This window comes from Vitis vinifera, chromosome 16 (assembly GCF_030704535.1).
Source record: "Vitis vinifera cultivar Pinot Noir 40024 chromosome 16, ASM3070453v1".
NCBI classification, from domain to species: Eukaryota; Viridiplantae; Streptophyta; class Magnoliopsida; order Vitales; family Vitaceae; genus Vitis; species Vitis vinifera.
The window spans coordinates 21,879,286-21,890,999 of record NC_081820.1 but is presented as its reverse complement, the minus strand read 5'-3'; the positions used below and the strand labels follow the sequence as shown (position 1 = coordinate 21,890,999).

Sequence of the window (11,714 nt, the reverse complement as noted above, 5' to 3'; positions counted from 1 at the left end):
ATCCCTTTTTCAGAATAAAAAATGGTTGTGAAAATTTTTTTTTCAAAAGAATATTTGGTGGACTCTCGCATTATTTATTCTACAAGTCTGTCTTTATTTTTAAAATTTTTTTAATTATAAAAACAGTACTGAACCTTCCTCTCATTTGTTGCAATTAATCATATGATCTTTGAGATCTGGCTCCAATATCTCTGTAATTAATTCATTATGATCTTCTGCCTCCTTCCAGGCTACTGATGGAGAAATTTTGGACCCACTGCACGGAAATGGGCCATTCATGGACCCTGAATTTGGCCCATTACATTCAGTGTCCCACCTACTGTTGGACGCTTTAATTTGGGACCACAACACAAGCGGCCCATCATCGTTTGCGGCCTGGGTACAAAAGTGAGTGGTTCTGCAATCTCCACATTTACAAGTATCCGGGGTTAAGGCTCATTTGGATAGCTTTTGTTTTTCCTTCACCTATGCCCAAACTCATCATTTTCAAAATAAGCAAAATTTGATTTTTTTTAATTTTCTTAAACTTGAAACAATTTTGCATATAAGCCCAAAAAAACACCTCTGTAGAAAACAATATTTTCCTAATTTTTAATAAAATTATTCAAATTGGTTTTTATTAAAAATAAAAAGAAATTTTGAAAAACAGATCCAAACAGAGCATAAATTTCCTTATCAAATAAAGGTTTAAATTTAGAGTAGGTTGAGTAACAACTATCATCATAAAGAAGACGTACAAAATTCCTCTATGGATACAAAAATAATAATTAATAAGAATGAAAAGCTTTAATTCATCCTCGATTATTTTTTAGAATTTTTGTTCTCATTATTAATTAAATACTTCGGAATTAATTATCATATGCACACATTATTCGTTTTAAGTTTTTTAATATTTATATTTTTTTAAAAACACGTTGGCATATTTTAGAAATACAATTGATTTCATCATCAATATTTTTGAGATTTTTTTCTCTCCTTATCAATTAAATACTTTAGAATCAATTATCATATCCATATATTATTTACCATGCATTCTTTAATATTTTTGTTTTTTAAAACATGTTAACATATTTTTGAAATACAGACTTTTTGCTATTTATTTTTAATTGAAGTGGGATAATACATATTTACATTTAGATGGTGTTTGTTTTTTAGATTTAGTTTTTTTTATTCAATTAAAAATAATCTTTTAATATTAATCGATATAATTAAATTAAATTTATTGATAATAAATTCACTTTAATTATGTTGGTTAATATCAATAATCGATAAAAATTAAAAATGTTAATTTTTTTTATTCAACCAAAAAATCAAATGGAAAAAGGGGGAAACTTATGGTAGAGACATAATTGGAATCTGAGAGACTTACGAGATGGAGCCCCCACCTCAAGTTCATATACTCTGATGGGATTCTTTCTACGATAATCTCCCAACCCCTAAACAACCCCTCCAATTCTGAAAGAAAAGAGAAAGCAGCATTCGAACAATGGTGATAGTCATTATGATATGACTTACAATACTTAAAATTATTATATAAATTTAATAATTCTCAAGATAATAATAAAAAGTAATTTATATAATATTGAAAAATGAGATGAAAGAGACAAAAAGACCTAATGACACAAGATGGGGAAAAATAGGCAATGGAAAGAAACTTATTTGATAAGCTAACAAAGGAAAGCTGATGTTCATCCAACTTTCTATTTGAATGAATCCTAAATCATCTTAGTTTGTTTCCTTCAATAAAAAATTGAAAATTCTAAAAACCCATCTCCAATTAATTCCCTGTATGAGTTTCCTTCTCTTCCAAATCCATTATTTGTAACATAAAGTTGAGAAAACGAAACATAGGATCACATTTAATGTTTTCCTTTTCTATTTTCGCCAACTTTTCCATCTATTCCTAGGTGATGATTGGACCGACCTTTCAATTTCCTAAACATCTCCTTTTTGTTTGACTTTAAATAGAAGAATTCATCAATTTTTAATAGGAAATATTATCTCATTTTAGAAAATGCTTATCCATTAATAATTCACGAATTTTCATGTTTGGGTTTTTTGAGAGACGCTTAAAAGTTCAATTTTCCCAATGTTACTAAACCGATAAATCTTTTTTATGTTTAATTCCTAGAAAATACTAAGAAAAAAAATATATAAAGAAAAATAATTTTTTTATATTTGATTGTTTTATAAAAAATATCAAAGAAAATTAAATATAATTAAAATTAATTAAAAACTTATATATTTTTAAATTATTTAATCTTTATATTGATGAGTTAAAATAAATAAAATGAGTTTGAAGTAATAAAAAAAAATAATTTATCAATTTTTAATTTTTTTTTATTTTTCTTATATTTTTTCTTTGTATTTTTTTTATTATATTTTCCTTCAAATTTTATGAGAACTAATTTAAAGTTAATATAGAATATATATATTTTTTTCATGAATTTTAATAGGAATATATTTTCATATCATTTTTCTTTCCTTTATTCACTAAAAATATTTGAAAACTTTGATTATATTTAAAAAAGATGTATTTTAAAAATAAATAAATATTCTAATTTTGTATAATTTATTTAATTGAAACATACCTTTTTTTCTTATTATTTACACGTGTTAAAATAAAAATTAAAAAAAAACTAAATTATGCTACTTTTATTTTAACTATGGATTCAGTCGAGACAAAATAAGATGATACCCGAGTGAATTTTAGTCCACAGACTCCATAATTTTAAGTTGAAATTTCAACCTCCGGTCAAAAGGTAACATCGAGCTGTGAGAGGGAATGCACGACCCGTCAGTGATTCTAACTTTCTAAGATCAACAACGTGGTATCACACGTGACATCACCCATAACTCTACACCCCCCATTCAATTTCTCTTCATCAACCTCGGAAACGACGTCGTATTATTACCTACTTCGCTCAGTTTTTGCTTCTGATTGAGTCCGAAAATTGCCTGTAAAAATTAATTTTTAAATATAAACCGTTTGGTGTCAGGAAAAGATATGAAAAAAATAATTTTTTCTATTTAATTTAGTACAAAATATAAAAAATCAAATATAATTAAGATTAATTAAAAATTCATATACTTTAAAATTATTCAACTTTTATAATAAAAAACATAAATTTAAAGAAATGTATAGTAATAATAATTTATTAATTCTAAAACTATTTTTTAATTTTTAAAATTTTTTATTTTTTTGTTCTATTTTTTATTTTTTGTATTTTTAAAAAAATTTCAAAAACACATCGGAGAATAAGTGACATGGAAAATAAGATACACATGGAAATTTGGATTTCAACTTATTAATATTATTACTATGTTTAACTTTTAAGTCACCAATTATATTATTTAATTCCTCGTGACTGAATTAAATTAAAGGGAAGCGTAAATTAGGTAGAGGAAGACACGCGAAGCGGGTAGTACCACGTGGCTAAGAAAACCCACCATATCAATCGGCGCCACGTGGCGCAGACCCAGTTGAGATCGGTATCTCAGATCAACGGTCCAGATGGCAAAGAATGGCAAGTCAGGTTAGAAACGCATAAAATATAAATCCAAACCAAAAATCTTGATTTCATTCTCATTAGATCCTCTATCTCCCTCTCCCCCTGCTTCCTACCTTCCTTCCAAAGCTTTCGACAGAAACGATAGGAAAAAAAGAGAGAGATGGCCATCGGAGGAAAGGCAGTGCCCTTAAGCTTTGTGGCACATGCCCTAGCGGTTGCAGGAGCGGTTATGGTGCTGGTCTGGTGCATCTACTTCCTGGGCGGCCTCGCCTGGGAAGCCACCAACAAGGCTCTCATCTTCAACGTAAGACCCTCCTTCCTTCTCTTCCCAATATTCTTACCATATTTGATTTAGGTTTTTCAATGGTTTTCCTGTGCTCTCATGGCTGCTAGCTAGGGCTTTGCTAATATCCTCCGCCTTATAACCTATTTACATCGATTCTTTCGTCCCTTTTTTTCCCTTTCCTTTTCAAAAGCCCCTTCGAGTTGGTCTTTGTAACTTTCTTTATTCCTTTTTGTTTTCACTTTATTTGACGGTGAGGTTGGCACTCATAGCCATTACCAAATAGTAGTTCTAGGAAGGCTATAATCCCAAGTGGGTGGGGTTAAAAACTGATGGATGTTGCCTGGCTTGATCCTTCCGATGCTCCGCCACTAGTCTTTCCACGTCTACCACCACACGTCTCCCACCACCTACCCTTCTCTTTTCCAGACAAATAAATAAAAGAAAAAAAAGTCTTTTTCTTTCTAGGGTTTTGAAAAATTGCCTTGTCTTTTTCGAAATATCATGACCTTTTTCCCTATCCTTTGATATTTGAGGTTACTTAGAAATTAGTCTTAGGAGAATGATTATTGATATTCATCACATGCACCGGTAACATGGCACTTGTAACATGATGTTATGTCCGTACGAGAGAAATTTTAGAATATTGATTTATTTAATTATAATTTTCAAATATTTACTTGAATAATTTATTTTTAAATATTTAAAAAATTTTTTTTAACACTTAAAAAATAGACTAAAAATGTTTTTCTCTTCTAGTTGTAATGTAGGAAATTTTTTTTCTTAATTTAAAAAGAAATGTAGGAAAAATTAGTCAAACTATCTTATCTTATCGTACAAAGGGAGCAAGGAAAATTGTTAGGAAAAAAGCAGGGTGTAGGAAGGACATGTAAGCTTATCTATTTTGGAGTCATCCGAGTTGAATATGTGGTGTGAAATGAGAGGGAGGAGACGTATATTATTGTCTTGATCATTTTTGTTTTCGTCCTCATAAAAATGCCTTTTCCCTTTCATGTCCAAGTTGCTTTTGTCCTTTTATTCGTTTCCATTTGCTTAAAATATTTCACTCTCCATGCATCTAAAATCTTAATCTACTCTTTAGTGAAAATGTCTACAATAAATTCCTATTATTTGAAACAAATTTAAAATATTTTCAAGTGTTTTGAAAAACAATTATAAACATCAAAAATTAAATTATTTATAAAATCTCTTATGCTAAAATCATATTTGGTTGATCGATCGGGTATAAGAAAAAGAATAACATATCATGTTTTATTTATGCTCAATCAAATGTGGGATATGATAATATTAGAATATTTTTAAAATATGTATTTTTTATTTAATGAAATATGATAACATTCATAACTCTGAGGGATAGTTCAGTTGGTTTGGCTTTGAATTTGCTCTTCAATAGTCACCAATTTGAGTCCCTTTAAGGCCATTGGGAGGTTTATCCGATCGTGTGCGTCGGTTATCAAAAAAAAAAAAATGATAACATTCATATTTTATTGTATTCTACCTTGTGCCAAAAACATGGCCTACAAGATTTGGAGTTTTTCAAGTTTATCTATCACCCCCTTTAAAGGGGAGGGCTGGCTACAACCCTTTCGTTTGGGCCAGCTGATCTTATTGGGCTCTTATACCCAAATACATGATTGAGGTCTTATCGTGGTGGGCTTTAATATGCCAAATTGGGCCTTCAATTAGGTTGGATTGGGGTGGATCAAGCCCATTGCATGACAACATTCAAATTCTTTGCTCCCAGGCTATTATGAAAATCTAATTTTTTTTTTTTTTTCTCACACAGCTTCATCCAGTTCTGATGCTAATTGGCTTAGTTATCATAGGAGGCCAAGGTAATCAAACTATATATAATTTCATCAATAAACTGCAAAATCACTACAAAATCTGAACTCAGTTTTTCTTTTTCAAACTGAAGCTATCATGAGTTATAAATCCCTTCCATTGAGAAAAGAGGTGAAGAAGGTCATACATCTCGTCCTCCATGCCATCGCATTGATCCTCGGAATCATCGGTATCTATGCTGCCTTCAAAAACCATAACGAGAGTGGTATCGCCAATCTATACAGCCTCCACTCCTGGCTTGGAATCGTCCTTATCTCACTCTATGGCATTCAGGTACAGCCCCTACCCTACATCACTTCACTTGGTAGCTGATTGTCATCGAGTCTAAGCATTTTTGGTATGTAATTTGCAGTGGATATACGGGTTTTTAGTATTCTTCTACCCAGGAGGCACGCTTGGTCTGAGAAGTGCGTCGTTGCCATGGCACGTACTGTTTGGGCTACTGGTGTATGTGCTGGTAGTTGGTAACGCTGAGCTAGGGTTTTTAGAGAAGCTGACGTTCCTTGAGAGTTCGGGTCTGGCTAAGTATGGGGCAGAGGCCTTGCTGGTGAACTTCACTGCTATTGTTACAATATTGTATGGCGTTTTTGTAGTGATGACTGCTCTTTCTCAGCCGCCGCCGGAAGAGGACTACGGTTACTCGGCTATATAGGGTAGCTGGTGGTCGGAGAAAGTATGATGTACTGGTCTCTATGATTTGTATTTGACAATTTGTAACGTGGGAGTAAGATTTGTGTATGTGATTATTTTTAATGGTAGCAAAAAATGTAGTGATTGGCAGCCCGCTTGGGGAAAACAGACTATGTTTGGTATGAAAGCGACTAAGGGCATGTTTGGAATATTGGACTAGAATGAAAATGAGTATCATTTTCTCATTATTCTAGGTGGATTGTTTTTTTAAAAAATGGTAATAGCACTACTAATAGGACTTAAAAATTGTTGAAATGGAAATGTTTTTTGATTTTTCGCACTAAAAACATTCTCTAAGTCGGTCCATCAAGGCAATTGAGCTGGAAGTGGTGCCTGGGCTTCGTCTTGTCAGTTTGATTGGGCTGACTTTAGATGGGTTTCACCCCGCTTTCCAACTTGACTTAGGTAATATTGGGCTTGGATTGTGGGCCCGTTAACTCTGTCCTGGCTGAAACCATAAGGCCCAATTTGGTTTGTGGGCTCAGGTTCGGATGAGCCTGGCACGGAGTGTTGGTGGGCGGCATAGCTGCGTTGTGAACAAAAAAGCAAGCGCAATGCTAACGGCCCACTAAGATAGTTCAAAAACAAAATGCTCTTAAAGAATACATTAATCGATTGTAATATATATGAGGCCCAAACAACATCCATTTAATACATATCTAAGCTAATAACTTGAGCGTGTTGATTGGATGAGGGAAGTTGGTGAGGTTGGCCACCTTCTACGGTTCCACCCCAAGGTGTATTTAAAGACACAAAATAGCTAGGGTGGGGACCCTCCATGTGTTAGTCTAGGTGTCACTTCCAACCAAGCACTGTTCGGATTCTTTTATCCGGACCAGGACCAATTCATTTGGTCACAGATTGGAAGGGGCCCTTCCCCTACGTAGACAGACAACAAGTAAGATTGGACTCCTCAAACGGACGGAGCCATCCAATTAGCCTTCAAGGCCCACTGCTTTACGTAATCATTCACATCTGGCGTGGGAATGATTGATTAGACCTTAATTAACCCTCATGTCCATGTCAATTAATTACCGCACACAACCCCACACCTCAAGCAAATTGAAGGGATGGGCAATTGCACGGTTAAACATCATAACACATCTTCTGACGACACCTACCAACCGCTTAAAGCTATAATGATTGCCCTGTCACCTGCAAGATAGTCATCATTATAAAGAAGGTCAAAATACTTAATTAGCACTATAATGGCTTTCTCATGAGCACTATAAAAACCCTTTTCAAGTACAAACAAGGCACGCATGCATAAGCTTACTCATTCTCTCATTGAAAAAGTCTAAACTATCTTTGCATAACTTAAGCTTCAGAGATGTGTGCCCGGAATACATGTTCAGACATCTTTGTGTAAGGAAGAAACTCACCCAATCTCCTCATTGCTGGGATGGAGTTCTAAGAGGCACAACATAGGAAGGAAGGTTGTCTATACCCTTTTAATTTAGACGAACCTGACTCTAGTTGACCTTGCATCAACAGCTAGAGCAGAAGAGCAGAAAAGCAAACCATACATGTAAATAAAGACTCCCTATTAGCTAGTATGGCTCCTTTGGGTCAAGAACTCAATTTTCTAGAAAAATGAAATGTGTTTTTGGACCAAACATAACCTAAGGTTTTGTTTGGTTTTGAAAAGTTTTAAGGAAATAAAAAAAAAATGTTAAGCAAATTTTTTTTTTTTTTAATATTTGGTTTCATTATAAAAAAAAATATAAAATAAAATATAATTAAAATTAGTTAGGAATTTATGTACTTTAAAATTATTTAATCTTTATATAATTTTAAAAAATAAGTAAAATAAATTTAAAAAACATATTAAAATAATTTATAAACTTTTAATCTATTTTTTATTTTTCTTTCACTTTTTCTTTTTATTTTATTTTTCTCTTATATTTTTGCTAACCAAACATGGTCTAATGATTTTCCTATTTTATAAAAAATTTAATTACAAATATATTTTATATTATATTATTTTAATGAAAAAATATATAACAAATGTCAAATTTTTTTTTTCTTCTAAAATTTGTAACATTCCACGTGACACGTTGGTCCAGACTCGTACACACAAAACGAAGGATGAATCCAGAATGTAATGGAGGACCCCAATATTTACTCTCTTCCAGGGTTGCACCCTCCTTTCCAACTTGGTATCCAAGACGAAGCAAAAAACAAAGAGGACACCTTGACAGCTGGTAGTGTAGATTCCACAAATTTTCTTTAAATTCGGTGTGGTCCAATGATCACGTCACACAACGCCGCAGAATCTTGTATCTGAAGAAACGAAAAAAATAGCGGCGGTCCACATCCTGCCCTTGTTTCTTTGGCGCTCTCAGAGCGTCCGACAATCCCTACAATTCTTGTCGGCCGAGTTTTATGTAAACTGGGCGATTACAATTCCTGACTCGCCACGTAATTCGACGATTACATGAAGTCATGAGGTAATCAAGCTCAGCCATTTATCCGTTCTTAAACAAAAACGCCGTTACAAAATGTTTAGTATTTTTTTTTCCTTAAAATGCTACTCCAAAGTCAATCTATTTTAATACAAAGAAGTGGATTTTAACAATAAATCAACATGAGCAAGGTGGCATTAGGATGCCTTTATTTTAATACATTTTAATTTTTTTTACAAATAATAAATATTTATAATAAAATACTGATTTTTAAAATTTGTCTTAAAAAAAAACATGTGTTAAAAAATTGCGCTTTCTTAAATTTATTTTTTTTTTATTTTAGTTTTTAGTGATATAAGGAAAATTTTTACTTTTTTTTTCTTTTCATAAAAATTATTATTATTATTTATTTTTAAAATCAAAATATTGGAAGTGTTATTAATTCAAGATTTCTTAAATCCATTTTGATGATAATAAAATAAAGAATTTGGATTTCTATTTTTTTTTCTTAAAATTTTGGAGAGATTTAATTGAATTGTTTCTAAAAATTCTTAAGGAGAAGGTTCATTGCAAAGAAAACGAAAAAAAAAAAAAAAAGAAGTTAAAAGTGCAAGAGAAGACATTTTAAAGATGGGTATAGAATGGGTTTTCTTGTAAGGTTTAGTAAAAGTTTTAATTAATGAGAATAAATATACTTTAAAATTTAATTATTAAAAATTAATTATTTTCAACAAAAAAAGAACCAATTATTTAAAAAGGCCTTTTAAAAAACTCATTATATATTATTGATGAATTTTTATGGAAAAGAAGTTTTGATTCATATAATGTGAAACAAACATATTTTAACACGTATTTTTATTGTTAAAATGAACTTTTCAATTTTAAGTTTTCATTTTGAACCAACTCGAGCCATTAAAAAGCACTTGTATAGTTTTTTTTTTTTTTTTTTTGGTGAAACCAACACAAATAGTCTACTAAATAGTTGACTAGGCAATTGATCAGCCAATCGATTCATCATTGTGGCTTGACTCTCATTTCTAGTGCATTGTTGAGCAAGTGGTTGCCTAGACAATTGATAGAGCATTTTAAGTTTTAATGTTCACAAGTGCAATTAGTATACGACGACTAGTTGGTATAGTTGGTGGAGTGACGATCAATTCATAAAAAAGAAAATGTATCTAATAACTCTATTTAGCAAAAATATCATAAATAAGACTTTTGAACCTTGTTTGTAAATATGGTACTATTTGCAAACCATCCAATCCTCAAGTCTTTAATATATTTCAAGTATAATTACGCTAAAATTTGCAAACTTCAATTTCTATACTTTGAGACGGTTAATATTTCTATTTGTAATAGATTGCAAAGCTAATCTTGTTCTTTCTTCAAACTATATTTATTTCTCGTATTAGAAAGAGTTATTACTTGCTAGTCCAATTATGATATTGTAAAGGTGCATGTTGTTTAGAAGCTAAGTCTATATTGAAAGATTTTTTTTTTTTGGATCTGAAGGATTTTTTATATAGTGGAATAGCTCAAAGATTTGATTAGAACTTGAAGCTATGGACATAGGCAAGCTTGTGTCCATCTAAGTTAAAATGACTTTTTATTGTTACTTACTCTTGCTATTGAGTATTACATCTTACTGTTGTTTTTGCAAGATATTTTATAATTTGAGGAAAACTTTAAAAGTCATGATCACCTAAGCATCCCCTTATATGATTACATTAGGATTAGGTGGACTTCACAATGGTGATTGCGGGGCTTGAAATAAAGGGCTTGAACCTTGACCTCCTCCAAAACAATAACAAAGCTTTACCACTAAGTAAACTTTGATTTTATGTTAGTAGTGCAACAAAAATCTATGACCTTAGTTTATCTTCTCTAAAATATTAATTTTTTATCTATTACTAAGTGTGAGATCACTTAAGGAACTTAGAAGTAGGGTATCTCTTGAGAATGTTCATTGGAACTTTAATGTAAAGGGAATAACTTGGAGACTTTTGTTTTAAGAGTCTTGTTATAGAGGGTCTTTTGAAACTATAACCCAAGTATAAAGAATTTGGAGGTTTTGGATTTAAGTCTTGATTTAGTGGAACTCTTAAGTGGTTAAAATTTAAGGGAAGTGGATGTAGACCATATTGTACCAAACTACTTTAAAAATCTAGTATTTCATATTCTCTTCCCTTCTTTATTTACTTTTATAAGCACATTGTTCTTTTATTATCACTTACTATCATTTATAACTATTGCTTGTATTATGAATTGTAAAATTTGTAAAAAGTGACCATTGCTTGAGTCAACTCCCTTTTCGAAGGTTACCTTAGGATGATTAGCATATAAATCTAACACATCATGTTTGGGCTAGTGCATTAACATCGTTTAATAGCATGCAGTGTTGTGCATAGCCCATGCCACAAGGTGTGGTGTTGTGTCTAACACTTATACCTTGCTACTATGCACAACTTGCTCGTGCTGTTGCACATAGGTTGAAGCTTGTGTCTTCCTCAATGATGTTGTGTTCTTATAAAAAATATCAATAAAAGGTTTAACCTTTCCTCAATTGATGAACCTTTAATGAATATCCTTCTATGTGTGTTTGATATGGTGCTAATAGATCTTTTTTTTTTTTTTGTATATATATATAAGAAAAATAATCCTAATGCTCTTTTATAGAGCTTACAACCGATCTATGAAAAAATAATCTTTCACATGAGCATCAAAGTCTATACTCCATAAAGAGTGTACAACACATCTACTAATATTAAAAATTAAAACCATCCATTCAAGCATTCAAATGTCACATTCATTCAATCCTAAAGGCTATAGGATAGGATAAAATCAGCATAAAACAAAGGTTAGCACACCAAAAATGATTTCTATCCCACCATGCATCCTAGCTTGCTTTGATATCAATTCCTAGTACATAAATTAGAGCATAAACATAATGGAAACATT

The 11,714-nt window shown here is 31.5% G+C and overlaps 1 protein-coding gene across 1 annotated transcript; it reads left to right on the top strand.

The window, feature by feature from the left end:
• The first annotated feature begins 3,383 nt into the window (after positions 1-3,383).
• LOC100255839 (transmembrane ascorbate ferrireductase 1) lies at positions 3,384-6,539 on the top strand. The gene is made up of 4 exons (XM_002267816.4): positions 3,384-3,816; positions 5,603-5,651; positions 5,735-5,934; positions 6,014-6,539. Exons 1-4 carry the CDS (start codon positions 3,673-3,675, stop codon positions 6,311-6,313), a joined length of 693 nt encoding a protein of 230 aa, XP_002267852.1. The 5' UTR covers positions 3,384-3,672; the 3' UTR covers positions 6,314-6,539.
• The last annotated feature ends 5,175 nt before the right edge of the window (positions 6,540-11,714 follow it).